Raw genomic sequence first — 24,008 nt, 5'->3', positions numbered from 1 at the left:
ACTTAGCAAGTTAGGGGGTAAGGCTTACTGGTATCCTTTTCAGTCAGTGGGTTATTGGCCAAAGAGGAGAGTTTGTGGCTAATACCTTGGGTGAAAAAGGTGAAAGGTCCCCTGTGCAAGAACTGAGTCATGTCTGACCCTTTGGAGGGATGCTGCTTTCGTGATGTTTTCTTGGCAGACTATAGAGCAGTGTGGTTTGCCATTGCCTTCCCAATACCTTGGATAAATCCTCACAGACATGGCTACACAGTGAATCAAATGACAAAAGCTGGAAAATACTTCTTCCTTGATTCTAGGTCCTTTTGTTAATTGATTGTTCCTTTTCCAACAGATCCTGAAAAGGAAGGTAACTCTGTATCCTGAAGTGTGAGGTAGTTCAAATGGGTGTGGGATTAATTTCTCAGTAAGCCTGCATTAGATTGTGCTTTGAAACCGGAGGAAACTTGCCACCTTCAGATTTTTGCAGCATGATTTGCAAAAGAGGATTTTTTAAACATCTGTATTCTAATTTTTGTCTAGGATTTTATAATCACACCTGGGACACATAAAATATTGCAGGGACAGTTAAAAAAACTGAGTTGTGGGCAAGGAATGATGAATGAAAAAAGGCTGAAATTTGTGGAATAAGGAAGTATTTGTTTCCAGAAAAGTAGCTGTGATTAAGAAACACAGGGGGCATCAGTTAAGAAAATAGAATTCTGCCCCTCCAAATAGCTGAAACACTTTTACCACTATACCACATGGTCTCTCTAATTTTCTTGGGGGTTATTTTAATCAGGATGTCTGAGTACTAGTCTGCCTGTTTTCCTTCCTCATAGCCACAGCCCTCTGAAGGTGATGGTCTGGAGATGAAGACACAGTCCCAAAAGGTGCATCTCTGATGCTTCCTTGGTTCATGGCAAGAGGAGACAGCCTTCCAGGGATGGGTAACCATGAGAAAGATCCGTCATCTCCTAAAAGGGCACCACCCCCTTCCCGGTCCAACAGCACTGTGTCTTCCAAACACAGCATTGCTTGGCAGGTGTGGTTCCTCTCGACTGAGTGTCCACAAAACTGATCCCTACGTGTCCCTGGGATTGTGGGGAAGAACTTCCAGATCAAATATGTGACCTGATGCACATGTCTATTTAGGCTATGGTGAATGGGTGCGTCAGGGGCGGAGAATCCGTGACTTTCTAATGCTGCTAAACAACAACTTCTAATGTTGCCTACCATTGTTTGTACTTTGTGAGACTGTTGGAAGTTGCAGTTCAGCTCCATCCAAGGGCCCCTCTACCCTAGAGTATATAATCAACTCCAAGACTGGCAGACCACATGGTCTTGAACCCTAGCCAGCCTGGAAGTGGGCTGCAGTATAGTGAGTGATGCCTGGATAGTTGTAACCCATGTCAGCAAAAGTTTTCATTTTGGATAAAAGCTCCTACCTTTCTGACCTTTGTATTTGTATTTTTATTTTAATAGAGCTCAGAAAGCTGGGAAGTGATAGATGAGCTGCACATCCATAGCGGGGTCGTCCAGCATCCAGAAAGGCAGGAGGGCTACCTGCTAAAGAAGCGAAAATGGCCCCTGAAAGGCTGGCACAAGGTATGTGTCAAGAAGGCAGCAGGATTCCTATTTCCCTTCAGTGATTCTGGGGTGGGGATGAACTGCAGCTTTGCTTCTTGTTGTCAGATCCCTCCGATCAAAAGGTTCACAGAACCCCTTATTGGAGCATCTTCCTTTGGTCTCTTATCACTGGGAACAGACTCCGTGTCGCCAGATGGGAGGGGGTGTTGGGCTGGAGTGTGAAGTGGATTATTATGGCAAGGAATTTATGATGTTCACATGTCAAGGCCAGAGAGAGGAGATATACCAGAGAGCCACCTGGATGGAGAAGGGGGGTGACATACTTTAATGGGAAGTGGGGGAAAAGTAATTATGTGAAAGTAGTTTTAAATGTAGGTTTGCGCGGGAACTTTCCATTCGCAGCTTTGCTCTTGTGCTGGTCATTTCGCTTCACTAAAACAGTAAAAGGAGCTTGGACTATAGACTGTTATTGTTTGAATGCTTGAATGTGCCAGTGCTTACACTTGTTATCCTGAATGGTCTCTACTTGTCTTGCCATTCCCAGTGATCTGAAGCAAATAAATATAGCACTAAATTAACAACTCCCATTTCCAAGTCAGTCCTGAACCAGTGAGATAAGTGAAATGTTAGCCCCCCACCCCCACCCCCACCCCCAGAAATCTGCTGGCTACTGCTGTGAATTACAGGAGTTGCACTTTGGCCTGTCAGGAGACTGATAACTGACAGGCTCAGATGGCTCCTTTCAAGAGTTCTTACAAGGATTGTTGCCATAATATGTGTGCATTGCTTTGGATGATTTTGGGCTGCAATCTTAGGCATGCTTAGCTGGGAGCAGTTCTCACTGAAAGTCAATGAGTCTTATTTCCAGTAGAGATACCAAGGATTAAACTATGCTGCAACTGGTTGTGATGATTCTAAAGAAATACAGTATGTGTAACAGTGCATATTCTTCTCTCATGGGTTTCTCAACTCAGCTTTCTTCTTTATTTCTATGTCAATTTTTAGATCATCAGCTTTTTAGGGCAGATATCTCATTTCGTATTGGCTATATATATATATGTGTGTGTGTGTGTGTATCTATATTACAGCACCATCATTCTCTCTGTCCTCAGGTTCAAGTATAAGTGCTAATTCTTAGGTAGTCAAAATGGTACCACCCAAAGGCATATCAGCAGTGGGGAGCCAAGGTGGATTACAGTGATACAAGTAGCATTACAGCACGACAGCACAAGCCCCAGCTTTTTTCTAGGTGTGTCATGATGTCACATGCACACTCCAAAGGGACCGAGTTTGTGGTACAGAAAGCGGCAAGAACCTATGGATGCTGTTGGCTGAACCCGAGAGCACAGTTAATTTCTCAGGGAAAAATATCTAAGGGGGACGAAAATGACCCTCCAAAATAGGCTGATTGGGATTGTGTGTGTGTTTAGTGACCAGAGGATATTGACTGCTGGAGCAATAGAATGATGCATCCTGAATGATGGCATGGCTGGTGGTTAGAATTTTGACTGGAAGCGCTCTGTACTGGGCAATAAATAAATAATAAAATACTCTTTAACTTGCTGGGTCATGTTTATAATTCTCCCTTCTTCATAAACTATCTAAATCAATTTCTTCAATGTGCTGGACTATAACTTCCAAAATTCCCAGCCAGCATAGCCATTGGTTGAGTTGGAGAAGGCTAGTCTAGTCTAGCAACCAGTGAGCACAATAGCAAGCAGTTTTGAGATTTGATTGTCCAACTCTTAAGACTTCTTGAGGAATCTCCCCCTTTTTGGGGCAGATGGGCGATAACAGAAATTTGAAAAATACACACATACATACATACATATTGTAAGATCTCACTTATTGATTTTATTCAGTGAAGTCCAGTATTATTGACTTACTCCTCCCCTCCCTTTCTCCTTTCTCTCTCTAAGCGTTATTTTGTTTTGGAAGACGGCATCCTGAAATATGCCACAACGTGCCAAGATGTGAGTATAGAATGATGGAATACCTGGGTGTCAATGTACCAGGGTTCACAGGAATCCTGGTGGGACAAAGGGACGGAGTTAACTCACTGAGAAGCATAATTAAGAGAAGGGTGTATATTATTTCTCAGTGTGACTGCACCTATGGCTTTTCCTCTAGGTCTTGAAGGGGAAGTTACATGGCTCCATAGACGTTTGTTTGTCAGTCATGTCGGTCAACAAGAAGGCCCAACGTGTGGACTTGGACACAGAAGATAATATTTATCACCTTAAGGTAACAAGCAGAATGAGCTACCTCATTCCAGGATGGAAGAACAGAAAATATCACTGGAGTCCTGCAATCAAATGCCATTTCATCCATAAACTCTGGCTTACAAATGCTGAGCTGTTGTTTTTCCATTGTCTCAAAATCTGAGAACTGGTATGGGAATGTATGTGATGGAGAAAGTCTTGAACTGGCAAATTATATTTGAAAACATGTTTTTGCAAAGCTACTGTGTTAGCTGCACAAAGCATTATTCCATGTGGTAAAACAGGGAAATGCTTTGCAGAATAGCAATACCCTAATATCTGATATAGGCCTGTAGAGTAGCAGGCATAAAAATATCTACGCTGAGCATTTTGTTTGCATGTGAATGCCACTGCTTATAGTTCTTTGTATCTCTGGCAAAGGATAAAGAGTCCACTTGTTCTGTTGTTTTGTGTAGCTAGAATTCAAAGCCCAGCTGAGCACGGTAGGACTATTTATGCATATGCATGCAAGGCGCAGCTGAGTATATGGCACCTTGCAGACTGGTCATGTTTATCCATTGCTATAAGCAGGACTTTGCTTCCAATTTACATTCTCTTGCACTTTTGAAATAATGTGGCAAGTTGATCCTGTCTGAATCACTGGCTGCACATTTTTATTTACAATGTCTAGGTGTCTGTGGCTTCCTATGGCCTTTGTAAAGCTTCTGAAATGAGGCAGTTTATAAATCTTCTAGATCAAATAATACTTAAGTAACAGCTGTTATCTGCAGCCTTAAGATTTTAGCAGGTTGCTGTCTTTTGTCAGTCATGAAAATCAGAAAACGGCACAAATTCCTGCCATAAAATCATGTGAAGATCAGGATCGACAAAATCATGCCAACTCTCAGATAAAGATCTAAGAAATCAGTTTCCAGTGCCTGAAATTTCTAACATCAATGTGAATCCCCATCTGATTGGAGGTGTAATTCCCACTAGCAGAGTTGACCCTACCATTTAGATGAATGAAGAAGCTGCTTGCAGTGAGAGGGAACGGATTGTTAGGTTTTATTTGTTAGGACTGTACTGTTGCTGACAGGGAGGGGATATGAAACATTTGTGACTTTGTCTATCAATCTTACAAAATTTGGTTTCAGCAGAAGATGCAGTTTGCTGCTTCAACTCAGAATCAGAATGTTTGGGGCAAATGTTTTTATTCTCCTAATATTTTGTTGTCTCCTCTCCACCTCACTTATTTTAGATAAAATCCCAAGAGCTGTTCAATAATTGGGTTGCAAAGCTGTGCTTGCACCGACAAGTGGAGAAATTGGATGCATCCCAAAGACAGTTCCTGACAGGTGGCGAGAGAGCTTCTCATCCCTCACAAGTGAGTCACGATAAAATGGAGCCTTCTTGCATAATGGCTTGATGGCAGGCATCTCTTTTGAAAGGTGATGATGGACAGAGCATGTTAACTCCTGCGTCCCTCACTGGTTTTTCCAGATCATATGCAGAGAGAGGAGACTTGTATAGCTTCTACCCAAAGGATTACTTTTTTGCAACAAGGCTCAAAGTTAGTGTATGTTAGTCCAGGGGATGTGATTCATCTTCCCTTTCCCTTTCCCTTTCCCTTTCCCTTTCCCTTTCCCTTTCCCTTTCCCTTCCTTGGAATGCCTTTGAGCTCTTCATGGACTCAAAAACATACAAAAGAGAAGGAAGAAGTAAAGTGGCTGAAAGGTGCTGCTTCCATTGTGATGAGAAAGCCAGTTAAAACTACATTTGAAAGGGAAAAAATTCTGCTGCTGCTGCCTAGTAAGTTGGGTGGTTTTTGAAGAGGTAGTGTGGAACACTGGGGTGTGTGTGTGAGTTGTTCTGAGGGTTTGTATGGGTTTTTCTGAGCATCGGCAAGCTTCATCTCTGAAATAAGTTTTTTTTTTAATGCTTCTATCAGCAGGGTGGCAGCACCTAGCTGAACTTGGCTGACCCTGAAAAACTAAACAGGGCTGGTTGTGGTACTTGGATGGGAGTCTATCAGGAAATCCTAGGGCTGTAGACTAAAGTGGGAAGTCAAAGCAACAGTTAAAAATCCCTGAAGAAGTCAGTGGCAAACTAGTTCCAAACTGTTGTTAAGAAAAGGACATGGATAATTCCATGCAGTCCTCAGAAGACTAGCTGGATTTAAAAGAGACCTGTTTCCACTAGTGTATTTCATGGAAGCCAACATTAGCATTCAGGCACTATCCAAACCTTACTTTGTACTTAGTTTCTTAGACAAGTTTCTTATGTTACTTTTGTGGTTAGGAAAGGCTTCCATGGCATCCATTCTGTGGTAGCATCTTTAACAGATTTCCCAGTGTACTCAAGAACCCCAAAGACTGAAGATCCCTCCCTAGATTCTGAAGTGAACTGAATTACCTAACTCCTTTGCTTCTAGTTTCCATTCTTCTTGTATTGTCTTGTTTCATACTTGCAGGCCTGCAGCTCACGGCACCACATTCTGATGTCAGAAAGTGCCCCTGCCTTATCTTCACTGGCCAGTCCCCGGGAAAAGGTGAATTCTTGGCTCAGTGCCAGCAAAGGGCTGGACAAGTGCTCAGCAGGTAAGACTAAGACCTTCTTACCACTTGAAGGTCTTTCCTAGCTGGTAGTCACAATGGTTGTGGCATGATCCTTGGCTGTTTCCAAGCCAACTTTACTCTTCGGAGATTAGAATAAGGGGATACCTGATGAAGGGATTGACCAAGTTACCTACATTAGTACAGCATCTATTGTTATGGGTGGGCTTGTGGGACAGTAAGGCAAGTTCTTCCCAATCTGCTTTCCTCAGGCTTTGGTCACTGAACAGATTCTTGTGGGAGCTTGGCCGGTGAACTACATTTTCACTGTATGTCATCCATTCATCCCTCCTTTTGCAGAGTTCCCTCAACGTTTGTTCTCTTCCAAATGGCTGATGGTCTGCTGTCTTGATATTCTGAGAGAACAGGAAGTGCTGCCTTCCTCCTTTTCTGTCTGCTTCTGCTATAGGGAGCCATATATCTTGGCAGTGCAAATTCTTTTCAAGTATAACATTTCTCTACTTCTTTAAATGATTTTGGTTTTTTCCAGAACTCTCAGAATGTCAGGGAAGGCTTCAAGAGCTCAGCCGTATGCTACAAAGTTTGGAATCTCTCCACCGCATTCCCTCTGCCCCTCTAATCTCCAGTAGTCAGGTAGGTACAGTGGTGATAGTAGCATTCCTTTTCTGCAAATATTTACATTTATGAACTATTTATGCAACATCTTTTGTCAAAGGCTGCAAGGTTACTTTCACACCACTTTGATTAGGGCGGTTATGTGTCACTGTTATAATAACCGCAAAATCAGAGTGTTCCTGAGACTAGATCGTGATTCACATTTTGATTTGGAATTATTCTTCTATGGTTGTGGAGTGTGAGATCTCATCTTGATTTTACAGACCTCAACAGGAACAGAAAGACCCAGAAAGGCAAAGAGATCCACCCGGATTTGGTGCACTCAGAGCTTTGCAAAGGATGACACCATAGGCAGGGTGAGCTGGTTTGGGGATGGATGGGGTAGGGAAAAAGTGTTTGGCTCAAGGGTACATGATATGGAGTAAGAGAAGCAAGAGATCAGCAGTGGAGAGGCTCTTTGCATGCAGAAGATCCCAGGTTCAGACCTCCAGGGAGGGCTGGATGAAGGTCCTGAAGAATTACTGCCAATCAGTGTGATCAATAGTGGCCCTGATGGACATGGTTTAAGACCACTGACCACATTCCTAGCTTAGGAAGGGCGCATAGTTGATTATGGGGATGAGGTGCACAGTACTTTTCTGGGACAGAGGAGGGAGTCATTTTAAGGAACTGGGAGGAAAGAAGCTGTGATTGGGAAGCTGCTTTTTCTGGGTGCCTAAAACCAATTGGTTTTGCTTCTAGCAGGTGGGACGCTTGCATGGCTCCGTTCCCAATCTCTCACGGTATTTTGAGTCCTGTCAGAACCAGGCCATCTTTAGCGTACCTCCAGAGTATAGTCAACTGCAAAGAAGTTTCTGGATCTTAGCTCAGAAAGGTGAGCTCAGCGCGGGTATTATTAGTTATATCAGCAGTGCTCAGTTAAGTTGTCTTAACTTTCTTATTTTTACTGTGGTAGAGTGGGAGACACTGATTTCCATCTTGGACTATGGAGAGGAATGAAACCATTGTTTTATGGACATTGACTTCTTGCTTTCTTCTGTTCTTAAATTCTTCCCATGTCTAGAGCCTGATATATGTTTCATCACAGTCAGTCACAGTCCTGAGATCTAGACAGCTCTGATTCCTTTTGTGACCCGCATAAAATGTACAGGCTTTGTTAATACCTAACTTTACTTTTGGAAATGGGGAGAATATATGCATAAGGACCCTTGTCTATCTGCTGCTCTCCAGATATATTGGACTACAACTTCCATCATGCGCAGCCAGTAAACCTAGAGGGCATCAGAAAGGGGAAGTAATGTTATGTCTTTAGAGATTCCCCCCACCCCCCATCTTGAAGGTATGCTGTCTCTCTTCCTTGCACGCAAACACCAAATTAACTCACAAGATTTCACTGGGGGTAGGCAACCTGACACACATTCCAGAAGTTTTGGACTCCAGCTCCTAAAGTTCCTTGCTATTGCTTATGCTGGTTGGGACTGATGAAGACTGAAGCCCAAAATATCCAGGAGCACCATCTTGTCTATTTGAGCATGTATTAATTCCACTTTGATAATTACAGCCTTTAGAGCTAGAAAGTTGGTTCTTCAAGGAAGCTGAAATTCTGAGGGTTCTGGTATCCTTCCCTGATACAGAATCCTCTGCATTAATGGAATATAATGTTGTCTGCAATCTTTTCTTTGCCAGTTCATGGTTCTCTCAGCAGCGTGCTGGCTGTGCTGACCTCCGAGCGTGACCATCTCCAAGAATTGCAGCGGACGTTAGATCTGCAGCGTGTCACTCTGTCTTCTGCACAGGATGGCCATGGAGGTGGCATCAACTCTACTACAGCTGGTGTAAGGGGTCATGGTCATTTGAAAGGATTAATCAAGTGTTGGCTTTAAGGTTTAGCTGAGAAACTCCTCCACCCACCCACCCCGAGCCCAAATCAAGCACAGACCATTTTGCATGAACTGCAAGGACTTCGTGTCCCCCCCTCCACTTCTTATTTCCTGTATTTGAAACCAGTAGTGCTTGGAACAAAAGACGATGCCATTCTACCTTTATTTTGTACAACTCAAGGTGGTGTACATAATGCTCCTGCTTCCTGTTTTTCCCACAGGAACAACTCTGTGAGGTGGGTTGGGCTGAGAGAGCGACTGGCCCAAAGTCACCCAGCCAGCTTTCATGGTCTCCTGGTTTCTAGCCCATCACCTTAACCACTACACCAAACTGGTAAAATGCTTTACCTTTCATTCATGGCAAATGTATTCACTCCCATATACAGTCAGGACCAGAAATATTGTAACAAGGATAACTGTTTTGGCGTTTGGCCTCTGTACACCACCACATTGAAGTTGAAAGGAAACACACCCAGATGGGAGCGAAGTCAGGACTTTCAGCTGTAATTCAAGGGGGTTGACAAAATTGGGGCACTAACCATTCAGGAGGTACAGCCAGTGGCATACACCCCCCCCCCCATCGTTAGTGGCTCATAGGTAATGGAACAAACCAACATCCTTACAAATATAAGGATCACCTTTAATACCTGGATGAAAATCCTTTGCAGTCAATGACTGCCTGAAGTCTGGAACCCATGGACATGACCAAATGCTGAGTTTCCTCCCTCGAGATGCTTTGCCAGGCCTTTACTGCAGCTGCCTTCAGCTGCTGCTTGTTTTTGGGTCTTTCTACCTTCAGTCTTGTCTCAGTAAGTGAAAAGCATGCTCTACTGGGTTTTTTTTTTCATTTCAGAAGCACCTACCAAGGCGCTTCTGTATTGAAAGGATTTGCTGGTGGCGTCACTGCTGCCTGGGGGTGCCATGACATGCCCTTTCATGTCCCTGTTATTTTCCCACCGAAGTGGTACCTATTCATCTACTTGAATTTGCATGCTTTCAAACTGCTAGGTTAGCAGGAGCTGGGACAAATTGACGGGAGCTCATCCTATCATGCGGCCTGTGTCCTCAGGTTTCGAACTGCCGAGCTGCCAACCTTAATTGTCCTCTGACTCAGCGTCTTAACCACTGAGCCACTGTGGCCCCCTCTATTGGGTTGAGATCAGGTGACTGACTTGGCCATTGAAAAACATCCCACTTCTTTGCCTTGGGTAGCTTTTGCTGTATGTTTTGGGTCATTATCCATCTGCAGTATGAAGTGGCATCCTATCAGTTTGGCAGCATTTGGCTGAATCTGAGCAGAAAGTATAGCCCTATACACTTCAGAATTCATCCTGATGCTTTTATCAGCAGTCAGGTCATCAATAAACAACAGTGACGTGGTTCCATTGGCAGCCATACATGCCCATGCCATAACAGTGCCTCCACCATGTTTGACAGATGATGTGGTATGCTTTGGATCATGAGCTGTTCCTTTCCTTCTCTATGCTTTTCTCTTCCCATTATTCTGGTGCAAGAATCTTGGTTTCATCAGTCCAAAGAATCTTATTCCAGAACTGGGCAGGCTTTTTTAGGTGTTTGCTGGCCTTTCTGTTCTTGAGTGTTACCAGTGGTTTGGACCTTGTTGTGAAGTCTCTGTATTTACATTCATACAGCCATCTCTTGACTGTAGATGTTGACAATGACATGCCTACCTCCTCAAGAGCGTTCTTGACCTGGCTAGATGTTGTGAAAGGGTTCCTCTTCACCATGAGCAGAATTCTGTTGTCATCCACTTTAGTTGTCTTCTGTGGTCTTCCAGGCCTTCTGCTGTTGCTGAGCTTGCCAGTTAATTCCTTCTTTTTCAGGATGTTCCAAACTGTTGTATTTGTCATTCCCAATGTTTCTGCTGTCTCTCTGATGGTTTTTTTTTTCTCAGCCTAATGATGGCCTCCTTCACTTGCATGGACACCTCTTTGGACCTCATGTTGAGAGTTCCAGTGAACAGCTACCAAATGCAAATGTAACACTCAGAACCACTTCCAGGCCTTGTATCTGCTTGATTGGTCATTGGGTACCCAGAAAACAGGCCACACCTGGCCATGCAGCTACTTGTCAGCCATTCGTTCCATTATTTATGAGCCACCAGTGATGGATGTGTGTTTATGCCACTGGCTGTACTTCCTGAATGGTTAGTGCCCTGCTTTTGTCAACCCCGTGAATTACAGCTGAAAGTCCTGACTTTGCTCCCATCTGGGTGTGTTTCCTTTCAACTTCAGTGTGGTGGTGGTGCCAAATGCCAGAACAGTTATCCTTGTTCCAATATTTCTGGTCCTGATTGTATGTTTGCCTGAATGAAGTACTTTGAGTCAGAAAATGAGTCTGAGCATAGTTTCTTCACAATTTAGAAAATGATCAGTGCCTGGCTTTAATTTACAACCCCTTAACATCTACTTCCTCATTCCCCTGTGCTAAAATAACAGCCCTTTTTACTCCCTCCAGGCTTCTCTGCAGACTCTTGACAATCCTGAATGTATTCGCCGCTTCCATTCTCTCTCTGTCTCCTCAGATACTACCCTGGATTCTTTTGCCTCATTCAGCGCCGATGAGGTGAGCCTTTCCCTGTTTGAAAAGTAACATTAATTGCTCTATGGCCAGAAATCACAGGACTGTTAATATATCTCTAGCATGATCGCTGTTTATTAAGATACAGATGTTTTCTTAGGCTGCATTACTCTTCCAGGGGATCTATTTTCATAGCAACAAATATGGCCATTTGCTGTATGGGAAAGGTGTGATGAGTAGCTAAGAGAATTATCACATGGGAAAAAGGATCTCTCCTGCTTTATCTGACAGTTATACACATCCAGAGTCACAGCAGTGAGATGGGCGGCTATATAATTTAAATAAATAAATAAATAAATAAAAATACATGTTCCCTGTCACTGTTGGAACTGAATCTTTTCTTGCCTGAGAGGCAGTGAAGGGAATTGTCAAGTTCTCTGTTTTGTCAAATGCAGTCATATGGATGTATTGTCAGGCACTGGCCAAGTACAGACAATTGGTTCTTTTAGGATCCAGAGACAACGAACAAACCAGTAAGTAAGGAGGTTTTAAGCTTTATTGTTAATTCTAGCAGACAGATTTAAACAGAACTACAATTCAGGCAGATTGAACAAACGTAAAAGCATATAACACACAAAAGCATAACATACCAAGCAAGATGATACCCAATCTCCCTTCAGCTGTCAGGAGCCCCAGTGGAATGACAGGGGAGATACCCCAAGGCAGCCTGTTCACACAGCACCCGGTACCAGGATCTGTGTAGAAGCTCCAAGCTCAAGAGGCAATACCAGGGTCTTATCAAAGTCTGACGCTAAACCTCGTGACCTTGTTTCCATGGTACCGAGATTGCAAGACCTGACCTTGGCTGGATGGTGCAGCTGTTCATCATGTGACCTGACTGAACCCTGGAACGTCTGGGAACTGTACAGATAACCTTGAGGTTCTCCTACAATGGTGTGAAAGTTCCTCCCTTCTCTTTATTCCCAAGCAAGAGTGAAAAACAAGCCAGCTGAACATTATGATTCAAAATGAACTCTAAGCTTCTATAACCTTAATGTGAAGGAGAAATTGAAAGATGTCACTTCCTCCTCGAAATACAAGGATCTTCTGCATTGCCACTACAGTAGCAGAGTTTGAGCTTTTGTTTTGTTAATGTTACGGTCATCTTCCATAAGTATTTATTTATTTATTAAATTTCTCCATCGCCCACCTCGTGCAACAACTCATACATACATACATACATACATACATACATACGAATTGAGAGTCAAGTTCCAAAATTTTCAGCATGAAGGGCTGAAGGAATTCTTTATTTCATTTATTTATTGGGCTTCTATCCTACTCCAATCATAAATTGACTCTTAATGATATACCTACCCAATCTGGTAATCAGATCAAAAACAGTATACAGTATGTAAGAAATATATGTCGGAGAGGATGGAAGCAGGAGCGGGTGGGGGTTATTTTTACAGTTCTGGAAGTATCAGCTTATCTTACTGTGTGGCCAAGTTGTGTGACAAAACAAATCTTTCAGAAGGTGAGAAGTTTGATAAAAAGAAGCTGGTGAAAATAAATACGGAAGAGAAGAACTTACTTCTTTCCAAGGAGACTGCTGAACAGGAGAAGGGGTGTGTGAAGTCATCATAGATAGGAATCCAGCAGCATAAAAAACTGGTGCTGTTTGGGGGTTGTTTCTTGGAAACAATTTTTTAAAAACACTATTTTATATTTTGAGAAATCCTGCAGCATTTTCATCACAGTTGCCTCTCTGGGTCTTTTTTTTTGTTGTTGAATTTTTTTTATCCCACCTTTATTATTTTTATAAATAACTCAAGGTGGGGAACATACCTAATACTCCTTCCTCCTCCTATTTTCCCCACAACAGCAACCCTGTGAGGTGCGTTGGGCTTGGGCTTTCATGCCTCAAGGCGGGACTAGAACTCTGTGTCTCCTGGTTTCTAGCCTGTTGCCTTAACCACTAGACCAAACTGGCTCTCTATTTTCACAATCTGGCAGCAGCTCCCACCTCCCCTCCTCCCCCAGGTTCTCCCTTCTGAGGCCTGGCCACTTCTGCCGCCATCTCTGGGATGCCAAGAAAAAAGAAAAAAAAGCCTGAGAAAAGCTTTGGGGTTTCATCCCTCTTTTTTCCTGGTGGGGCAGTCCCGTCAGTTGAATCCCACCAAATCAAATTGCTCCTAATTGTTTTTGCAGCTTTAGTTTGTTTTCTTAGAAATGGAGGAGAAAACCTATCAATACTTTTTTTAAACAAAAAGTTTTAAAAAAATGTATATCAAAGTATACCAGGTATGGGTGTTTCAGTCGCAGTCCATTTGGAATGGGCTAGAGCAAAGAAGGGTGATTTAGAGCAGTGTTTCTCAACCTCAGCAACTTTAAGATGTGTGGACTTCAATTCCCAGAATTCTCCATGCTGGCTGGAGAATTCTAGAAGTTGGAGTCCATGCATCTTATATTTCCTGACTGGGGAATTCTGGGAGTTGAAGTCCACATATCTTAAAGTTGCTGAGGTTGAGAAACACTGATTTAGATTATGTCTCAGTTAACACTTGTAACCTATCTGAACATAACATTTGGACTTACCTCTTTTTTATTATTATTTTTGTAAGTTTAGTAATGAAAAACAAGAAAATTAAATATTTCTGTATTCTCTCCTTCAGCCAGATGCTCTCTTGGTTAAGGGACAGGAGCAGCAGCTCTCAAATTGCAGCATTGTGTCTCTTTCGGATTCACACACTGAGTTCTTTGATGCCTGTGAGGTATTCCTATCAGCCAGCTCATCTGAGAATGAGGTTAGTGACAATAGCTGTGAAAAGATTGGGTTTCAGGAGTCTTTTTTTGGAGGTATCTTGCCAAAAATTTGCATGCTTCTCTCCCCTGCTGAGAGGGGCACCTCTGTTTTGGGCTGTTCTGAACAGATCTATGGAAATTCAGCATATAAATAAACTTGATGGGGTTATTCAGAGCGAGCAGATGACACCCAGCCTTTATGGCAGGTCTCAGCAGCAGGTGGAAATGTGGCCCATAGAGGGAACATTGCAGTTGGACAGGAATAGCTGTGTTTTCAGAGGCCATGTAAGGGAGCTGTCATCTCAAGGGAGCATTTATTTTGAAAGTTGAAAATTGAGGTGCAATCATTTGCATAATTCTTACTGAATTTGTTTAAAATATACCCAGCTGCAAGAGCTTAGGGTCAACTCAGGGCAATAGCAGGGACAGATTTTCAGTGAAGCAGCTGCCCCACCTGCTGGCAGCTAAAGAAATAGCCATCAGATGTGCCTAAATGTGCAATTACATTGCCTAGCTTAATTTACTACTGTACACAATTGAGTTCGTACAGTATTTTACATATACAATTCAGTTGTAGTTTACCTGAACAGTTGTCTTACTAATCATTAGAAACAATCAATTAGTTAGGTTAGCTTTAATCTAAGGCTAAAGGGGTGATTTCATGTTCCTTGTAATATAACAGTGTATTTTGTATTTTAGATTAATGTGATCATCACTTCTCTCTATTTTTTCATTTCTCTTTCTTCCTTTTGTCAATTAGTAAAGAGCCAAGCCACTCCCCCCTCCACCTGGCAGCTGTTCTCCCCACTCCATTCTCCAACCAGCCTGCCCCACACGCCCCAAACCCCACCTCATCAATCTGTTGTTTTCAGCACTTCCCTCCCCCGGCTCCCTCTTTTGATAGAAGAGTGCAAACTTAGCAGAATCCAGACCTTTTGTCTTTTAGCTTAGATCTTGCCTTTTCCACCTTTACCATTTTTTCCCTCTTAGAGATAAATCTAGATACCTGAGATAAAGTTAGGGCTGAACCCCGTGTCTCTAGGACATGCTGCTCCTAAAGATACAGAGCGGCTATTTCTTTTCTGAGTTTTCAGAGGCCTCTCAACTTGACCTTTTTGTCCCCCCTCTCACACAGCTCCACATCACAACCTTTACTGTCTTCATGTTACAGACTTGGGGATTCTAGGAAGTCTTTGTTACTGCTCTCTGTCTTCCTTCCCTTCAGTCATCCTGAGCCAACAATACCTTCTTCCTTGTCCCCTCAAAACAGTCAGCATATCACAAAAAAGAATATAAGAGGCACAAGGCTATTGCAAATATTTCAGTGTATGTTTATAGCTCCAAATTTAAAACCAATCAGCATAATTTAAATAGAAATGCTGTACATGCCCTTTTTGGAGTGGGTGGGGAGAGAACTGAGTCTATGATCCATCTGTCATCTAGATTCTACAGTTTGGCAGTTTTAAGGCCCTTGTTCTCCCTTCTTACAGTTCTTTACCTTTTAATATTGACTTGCCCTTCTCAGCCCTTCAGGTATAAGGCTGCCCATTTATTTATTTATTTATTTGTATGATTTTTTTTATGGCACCCATCTCTCACAAGTGACACTAGATGGCTCACAAGGATTAGAAGACAAAAATATCAACAACATATATCCCCAGGTGCCCAAGGATAAACAATAACCCCACTCACAGGAAAAAAAAAAAAAGCTAATTGACAACAGCAGAGTTCATCTAACTGCCAGACTCAAATGCCTGGGGAAAATGAGAAATATGCTCTATTTAATTTTGTATCAAGCAGAAGCAACCTTACTTAGCACTGACTTCAGCTTTTCAATTCAGCATTTTATGGATATGAATTAAATAGTTCCCCTGCTTTTTCACTTTTTATATAGAGAAAAGAAATACCTGGTTCTCTATTAATTGTTCTTTAGAGCTTAAAGCTTATGTTTATGAGACTTCTTGCAGGCTACAGGTAGGATAGTATCTGCTTCACCTGGACAATATTTTCTTAAGCATAAACTTATTAAAGAATGGATCCATAGGATCTAGTATCCTCTCACCTTGGAGAGTTCTTGCCTGTTGTCCTGCCTCCAATTCCCTCCATACCAGCCCAGCTCCTTCCTTCTTTGCCCATTTTTGCTCTTCCCTGGTAGCTCCCCACTTGTCTTGGTCTGTGTAACCTCCTGTTGCTCCTCCAGGGCACAGATGATGAATCCTGTGTCAGCGAAGTCACCAACAGTATCTTAGAGGAGATGGTAGATATGCCAGGAAGTTCTGACCATTGCCACAAAGGTACTTGATCCAAGAAATGGGCAGGTGTGTGCCTAGAGGGGGAGGAGCCTCAGCAGGGAGCTGAGGTTGGAAGATGGGACAAGGGGAATTGTGATGCTTTCCAGAAATAATGGGATTTCAGCTGTCAGAAGTAATAATCCATTAGCCATGCTGGCTGGAAATTTTCCAAGTTGTCATTTCAACACGTTGGATGAGTGTCAGATTGTGGAAGGTTAGAATAAAGATGATCTTTCTGTAATCTGACACCCTCCTGAAGTGTTGAAATTGTGACTCCAAAAATACGGACAAGCAGGTTAGTTAAAAACAAACATTGGGAGATAAATTAGAAATGTAGATTGAAAGGGGCCTTCATATGTCTCCCAGGTGGTCTTCCTCCCATAACAAGTGATGTGTAGATTGCCTGGACGAGTCCAATAAGTTTTCTTGACAACATTTTCAGAAGTGATTTGCCACTGCCTTCTTCCAAGGGGTGAGAGAGAGTGACTGGTCCACCCAGCTGGCTTCACGCCTAGGCAGGATTAGAATTCAGAGTCTCCTGGTTTCTAATCTACTGCAGTGTTTCTCGACGTTGGCAACTTGAAGTTGTGTGGACTTCAACTCCCAGAACTCCCCAGCCAGCCATGCTGCCTGGGAAATTCTGGGAGTTGAACCTACATCTTCAAGTTGCTAACGGTGAGAAATATGGGTCTACTGCCTTTAACCACTATATGTAACTACAAGCCAATAATGGAACTTCTATAATGGCAGAATTCCAGATGCTCTGGATAAATATTGGAGCAAAACTGATCCCTTTTTGACTTCTCTATGCTTCTATGAAATATCTACCGGATCACTGTTGGGAAAAGAAGGTTAGGTTGATGGCCCTTTGATCTACTGTAATTCAGGGGCTTTTTGATACGAATATTTGGAAATATGTAAACTGGTGGAATGTGTTTTTGGGGCATAGACTGTTGGCAGTTGTTTCTGGATCAAGAAAACAGGATTCTGGCCTTTAATCTTAAAGCCAGATTTAAAACTCTTTTAAAACCTGGTAGTGGTTGGGGTCACATATCAGTGGTTTATTTGTTTTTAGGTTAGTGTGATGTGTGGAAACAGCCATTGTGGTTAGTAAAGAGCAGTTTATGATTTATGGTAATATGTCAATCAAGTTATTATGATTTGTATCATGGGTTAAGTAGTAGATTAGCAGTATATAAGTGGAATAAATAAATAAAAATCACAAGCAGCGTTTTAGACCAACATCACATGTATGGAATTTGGGGAACATGCCTCTCTGCCAAGTCAGATAGGCCAATTGAAAAAAAGGTCTATCACAGTGGGCATGGTCAGTTGTAAAATACCCATTTACCAGGAAGTGAATTGACACCCTAGGATGCTCACTACCATAACAGAGTAATGTTTTGGGACAGCAAGCATTGCTGCAAGTACATATGTTTCTAATGGCTGATGCTTTGCTTTGCAGGATGAGCACTCCTTATTTCTTTTATTATTGATTTCTTTATGCACAATTGATAGCCTACCCCAATCCTAACAGAATTTGGGTGGGTTACCACAACCCCCCCCTCCTTTAAAAAGTCTGTCTATATAATAGGAAGCAAAGTTAAAGAAAAACTAATTCATCAGAGGTGCCACTCAATCAAAGGACTCACTGGAATTCTTGTAAAGTTGAGGCAATTTGTAGCACCAGAGGAGAGGGGGCCATCACTGAAAAGGCCTGTTTATTTAGTTGTTTGTTTTTCATTTAAAGAAACTTATTTTTAAAAAAATCATGTGGGACATGAAACCTGATGGGATGGGTACCAAGGGTGGTATCTTGGGGCCTCAGCACACCATGAACCCACCAATTGACTCTTTGTCTACCTTCCAGTAGGCTCAGGCCCTATGCAGTGTATTGGGAACTCTTCCGAGATGAGCCTAGGTTTGCCAGTGCCGCCGCCTCTGTATCTTCCTGGGCCTGGACCTGGGATATCTCGGAGGAACTGCCTGCCAGCCTCCCACAGCCATGCCAATGACATCAGTGTCTGGAACATTCTTCGTAACAACATTGGCAAGGATCTCTCCAAGGTGTCCATGCCAGTGCAGTTGAATGAGCCGCTCAACATGCTGCAACGCCTTTGTGAAGAGTTGGAGTACAGTGCCCTGCTGGATGCGGCCAGCCGCAGTCTGGACCCCTGTGAAAGATTGGTAATGGGCCTTTCCATACACCAGGGATGGACCATCTGTGGGTGGCCAAGGGCTGCATCTAAAATTGGGAGTGGAGGTCTAGATTGTGAGCTACAGAGTGAGTGAAGTTTATCATACAGGTGGGCAGGGCTGGGCTTTGAGGGGCAGTTTTAGAGAGGTTTTTGTGGAATTTTTTTTAAGTGTCATATGCCTGTTTTAAAGTTTACATAGCAGGTTTTATGAGCTTCTTGCCTGAAAAGGAAATTGTGTCTTCAGTAGCATGGTCAGAGGTGGCTTTGAGGGCTGCAGAAAGGGGACTCAGGGATCATATGCAACCTTGAAGTTCTGGTTTACCATCTTACCTAATGTTTCCTTACCTGCCTGCTCCCACACCTCTCATCTTGGGAGAGGAGTTGGGGATAGAAAAGGATGTCTTTAGTAAAAAAAGAAGGAAAAGCTGCAGAGACAGGTAGTTCCATCTAATTCTGAGACCCTCCAAATGCTAAGGCTTAGCTTAGAGCCATGGAAATAATAGGTATGAAATATTGCCTGTGAGTTCTTAGTGATAGGTATCAGTCCTCCTGAATCTGAGTTCATTGATCAGTAGGGTCTTAATAATATGATCGTGTAATTGCACAATAAAAAAATCCTAAGCACAGCTAATGAGGCAACATGCTTTCCCACTTATACCAATCTATAATTATATATAACTTCTAACAGCAATAGCTGACAAATGGGGAAGGCAAAAAAAGTTACACAGAGACCATAAGTATTCCAACACTTAACCTCTGTCTCTCATTGCTATGCAATAGAATAGCACTAATATTACCTGTGGCTGTTTCTTATTTCAGCAGTTCTTAGAAAAATGTGTCTTGAGAATGCTCTGCCTCTTTGGAAAATCAACCTCTGTGATGTGGCTTGCAGAATATAAACTTTCTAGGGCCCTCCCTTTACCCCCAGGTACCTTCTTAGCTGATTCTGTGTCTTCTTCCTTTCCTGGGTACATCCCTAATGTTTTTTGCTTCCTTCTAACAGCTCTGCATAGCTGCTTTTGCTGTATCTGCCTATGCCTCTACCTACTACCGTGCTGGCAGCAAGCCATTCAACCCTGTGTTGGGGGAAACATATGAGTGTGTCCGTCCAGACAAGGGGTTTCGTTTCATAAGTGAACAGGTAATTGAGCCCAAAGAGCTGTTGTATATGGCAGGCAGGAAAGATCACAGCCTTCCAGTGTCTTTAAGGCTGTTGTGTAGAAGAAGGATCAGTGTTTTCCTCAGTTGATCTATGGGAAGGGATTAGAGCCAACAGATGGAAATTGCAGGAAAGCAGATTTCGGCTAAATGTCACAAAAAGATTGGCAATATGGTGCTTGTGACCCGCACTGTGAAAGTAAAATAATTTTTAGAAATTAAAGATGGCTGAAATCTGACACAAGATTGTCTGACACTTTAGCATTCTTCTCTGAGCTGAATTCCCAGTCTTGGAGAATGGAGTGGGGTGGGTGGAAGAATAGTGCTTTTGGCACCCAGGCTTGGAAATTGAACCTCTGCCCCATGAGGCTTCTATTATTAATTTTAGAGTCTTTGAAAGAAAGAAAAATACTAATTAGGAAGTAGGGAACAATTTGCTTTTTGACAGATTAGTCTTTCATGTCTATCCATGGGCAATATAGCAGTGGTTTTGGGAATAAGCAAGATTCTCCCTCCCATGGGACCTATTTTGTGAGGGGGTCTGTCATGCTCTGTAAATGTCAATATTTTGAAATAGAAACAAGGGGAATTTAGAAGCATCTTTATGAACAAAGTCCAGATGATTCCTATGGAGGCAGTGATTTAGACTTTTTTGCCCTCTTTTGTCTGCCCCGCCCCCACCCCAACTGCAGGTGAGCCATCATCCTCCTGTCTCTGCCTGCCATGCGGAGTCCGACAATTTCATTTTCTGGCAAGGTGAGGTAAAAGCCATTGGTGGTTGGAAAATGGGGAAAAAATGGGTGGAATTCGTTCTAATGAAAACAGTATTGACCATGCTGTTTTGATAAAAAAGACCAACATTATTTGCCAAAGTTCAGTCCCAGAACTATACAAAATCTGTACAAAATCTACTACTGTTGGAATGCAGTAGTCACCGTTTTTGGTTCAGAGGAATAACTTCTGAAAAAGGGACCATCTCTGTAACAGCTAGATCCACAGATCTGGAGGAGACATAGAGCATTCCAAAGTTCTCCAGAACTTCCATTCCTTGAATGGTAGGTTTTGCACATTTAGAAGCCTGCATCTGAACGTGAAAAGGAGTAAAAAATGTTTTCTGCTATGGGCAAAGTGCATTCTTTTACCCAGTGAGTGCCAAAAGGAAACTCTTGTATCTGGCCTCAAGATGTAATAGATTTTAGTCTACCTAAATGAATGAGCCACTTCCAGGTGGCCTGGAAGTCCAAGAGGTCAATTTTGTTTGCTTTCGAAGAAATTAACAGCCACCTAGAATAACCATCCCAAGCTGTTATCTCCAAGATGAGTTAGGTATGATGGAAGTTGTAACACCAGAAAAGTGTTAAACTGGGCACACCACTATGTAGAACTGATTTGTTGGGACCACAACTGACTGAGATGCTTTGGAGTTTTAGTACCAGGACATCTGGTGAACAGATTGGAGCAGGCTGTTGTATACCCATGTGCAGTAATCTACACACCCCAATTTAGTTTGGTGCAAATCCTAAAGGAATAGTTATTGTGACTTCACACTTCATTTCTCTTTCCCTGAATTTTGTTTTGTTTAGACATGAAGTGGAAAAATAAGTTCTGGGGCAAATCCCTCGAGATAATTCCAGTTGGTACAGTGAATGTCCAGCTTCCCAGGTGAGTCATGAAGCCTGTTCGTTCCATCCCTCTTGATCATCCTTCTGTTGCTCCCTACAGTCCCCTTTTATCCTTTCTTAATTCTCCATTCAAAAGGTTTGGGGATCACTATGAATGGAACAAGGTGACTTCTTGCATTCACAATATCCTGAGTGGTCAGCGTTGGATTGAGCATTACGGTGAGGTGTTGATTCGAAACACAAGAGACAGCACATATCACTGCAAGCTTACTTTCTGCAAAGTAAGTTCCAATGTGGGCCTGGTTTTGCCTCACCCCTGCCCTGTTTTGTGGCTCTTTGGTCTCTGCTTAACCCCTCATTCTGGTACTTCATCCTGTTCTCTACATTCATGAATGTCAACTAACTCTGAGGCTGTCTGATATTGAGCCACAGTAGATTGTTGTTCCATCTGGCTGAGTGTTGTCTTCAGCCTCACTAGAAGTGATTCCCTGGAGCTTCAGATAGATCTGAGAAAGGATCCCCATCTGGAGATGCTGGGTGTTAAACCTGGGCCCCTCCTGCATACAAAGCAGGTGCATAGCCACTGAGCTCTGGCCCATTCTCTCTCTGATGTAGAATTCCAAAAACCACTTCTGCCTTGGTACATCTTCCTAGTCTTTGTTGCCCTACTTTGTGGTACCTGCATTCTTTTCCTTTAATTTCTTCACCAATATTCTTGATCACTATCATAATGCGTTCATTCCACGCTCATCTCATCTAACCTCACCTCACCTCACCTCACCTCCCATCTTCTTTTTTGGAGTCATCAGGCTTCATCCTTTTCCTTTTTGCATCTGATTGCCTCCTTTTTAGCTTCAGATTTGTCCCTGTCCTCCCATCTTCATTGTCTTTTCCTCCAGACGACTTTTCCTTGGCTTCCCACCGGGTGAACAGAGAGCCCACTTAACCCTAACCCTCATCTCTTTTCTGGCAGGCACGCTACTGGGGCTCCGGGATCAACGAGGTGCAGGGTGCCATTCACAGCCATAATGGCAAAGTTGTCCATCGACTCTTTGGGAAGTGGCATGAAGGGTTGTATCGTGGTGTTGCTCCTGTTGGCAAATGCTTCTGGAAGCCCAGTAAGGAACCAATTCTACTTAGGATTGCTGGGCAGTGTGGGGGTATCAGCTGCTTGTAGGGGACTGATAAAGGTTTGAGCCATGAAAATAATGGCTCTGTTCTTAAATTCTACAGGACTGTCTGTTTATTTGTAGACAAGTTTTCCCCCACCTTAACAAGCTTCAGATGGGTTTCAGCTGCAGTTCTCAGAATCTCCAGACTTCATAGGTGACAGTTTGTGAGACAGATGCAATTTCAGCCCATCTGTAAAATGTAAGATTCAGGGAGGCTGATCTTTAATGTGTTGGTGGTCTTATAAAACAGATTATCGGAATGGCAAACAAATGGCAAAATTTAATTAAATATGAATTAAGTATAATACAGTGAAATCCACCATATATACCTCTTAAGTAATATCAGAACCTAGTATATGCATTCATGCACTTATACGTGTGCATCTTTGTAAATGTTTGGAAGTGTGTGGAATTCCTTTATTGGGAAATATTAAGCAGGGAGTGGATGGCCATCTGATAGAGATATTTTGATTTTGCTTTCTCTAACCTAGTGCTTTGCATATGCTTTGGATGAGAACCCCCATTGTCCCTAGCCAGTATTCTGTGCACTAGCTTGAGGGAGCCTGTTTTAATTGCATCAGTTAGAGAAAGAAAGGCTATCTTTAAAATGGTATATGCAGACCACCTTTCTAGATATCTTAAGGTCTCAGACAGATAAGTACAGATGTTATATCATGTCATGCCCTCATTTTACAAGTTTTTACATGATTTCCATCCCCTTCTTTTTTTACACAGTATATATCCTGTGTGGTGTTTTTACTGCCACCCCCCAGTGGTCAGTATGAGAAAGAAAGGTAGCATCATCTGCATAGAGCTGCCATTGAGATGTCAGTGTCATCAGCTGGGGAGAATGGAAAAAGTTGGATGAACAAGTCTCCACCAGATCATTCAAATACAAATTAAACAGATTTGGAGTAAGAAAGCAGCTCTGTAGTCCCTTCTGTGATGAGCATGGGATTAGTCAAATTATATTCCTTTTGACATTACGCTCTAAAGTAGAGTCTAGATGAAGAGAAATTAAGTCTCTTTTAATCTCTCTGCTGGGTAGTTTAAGACAAGAAAATAGTCAAGTGTTGACTCGTCCCTCCTAAACGAGCTTGCTGTGGGCACAACATATCTTCAACTTCCAGATTTCCCAGGAAACCGTTTTTTCATTAAGACAGCTAGCATATAATGTGCCAGCAACTGAGAATAGATTTCACGGGTGGGTAATTGGAAGTAATTAATTCAAAGCAATTGCAATTCCTCTTTTAACAAATTGGTATGATAGTTGCTAGGGACCAACATGTAGGCATCAGTTTGATTCGTTAATTTGACAGAATAAAATTGGTAAGATGGGCAATCAAGTAGTACTAGTTTTCAGGAGTTCTGGCATTATAGAATTAG

The 24,008-nt window shown here is 42.6% G+C and overlaps 1 protein-coding gene across 11 annotated transcripts in view; it reads left to right on the top strand.

Annotated features, from left to right (window-relative positions):
• The window catches only part of OSBPL7 (oxysterol binding protein like 7), a 44,723-nt gene that overhangs the window by 11,521 nt on the left and 9,194 nt on the right, over positions 1-24,008 (top strand). For 4 of the 11 annotated variants that reach the window (XM_063300761.1, XM_063300762.1, XM_063300760.1 and 1 more), the window contains 19 exons: positions 819-1,021; positions 1,462-1,584; positions 3,486-3,539; positions 3,697-3,810; positions 5,026-5,151; positions 6,238-6,364; positions 6,870-6,973; positions 7,219-7,311; positions 7,697-7,829; positions 8,642-8,790; positions 11,314-11,421; positions 14,052-14,183; positions 16,382-16,475; positions 18,343-18,659; positions 19,674-19,811; positions 20,521-20,584; positions 21,412-21,490; positions 21,587-21,731; positions 22,424-22,568. In XM_063300761.1, coding sequence (XP_063156831.1) covers positions 881-1,021; positions 1,462-1,584; positions 3,486-3,539; positions 3,697-3,810; positions 5,026-5,151; positions 6,238-6,364; positions 6,870-6,973; positions 7,219-7,311; positions 7,697-7,829; positions 8,642-8,790; positions 11,314-11,421; positions 14,052-14,183; positions 16,382-16,475; positions 18,343-18,659; positions 19,674-19,811; positions 20,521-20,584; positions 21,412-21,490; positions 21,587-21,731; positions 22,424-22,568 — 2,386 coding nt within the window. In that variant the 5' untranslated portion in view covers positions 819-880. Of the gene's footprint in view, positions 1-818; positions 1,022-1,056; positions 1,358-1,461; positions 1,585-3,485; positions 3,540-3,696; positions 3,811-5,025; positions 5,152-6,237; positions 6,365-6,869; positions 6,974-7,218; positions 7,312-7,696; positions 7,830-8,641; positions 8,791-11,313; positions 11,422-12,848; positions 13,032-14,051; positions 14,184-16,381; positions 16,476-18,342; positions 18,660-19,673; positions 19,812-20,520; positions 20,585-21,411; positions 21,491-21,586; positions 21,732-22,423; positions 22,569-24,008 lie in introns of those variants that run through there. The other 7 variants (XM_063300766.1, XM_063300767.1, XM_063300765.1 and 4 more) reach the window with 6 other exon arrangements.

This window comes from Candoia aspera, chromosome 4 (assembly GCF_035149785.1).
Source record: "Candoia aspera isolate rCanAsp1 chromosome 4, rCanAsp1.hap2, whole genome shotgun sequence".
Lineage (NCBI taxonomy): Eukaryota > Metazoa > Chordata > Lepidosauria > Squamata > Boidae > Candoia > Candoia aspera.
The sequence above is the reverse complement of the archived record's forward strand: the minus strand, read 5'-3'. Positions and strand labels throughout refer to the sequence as shown.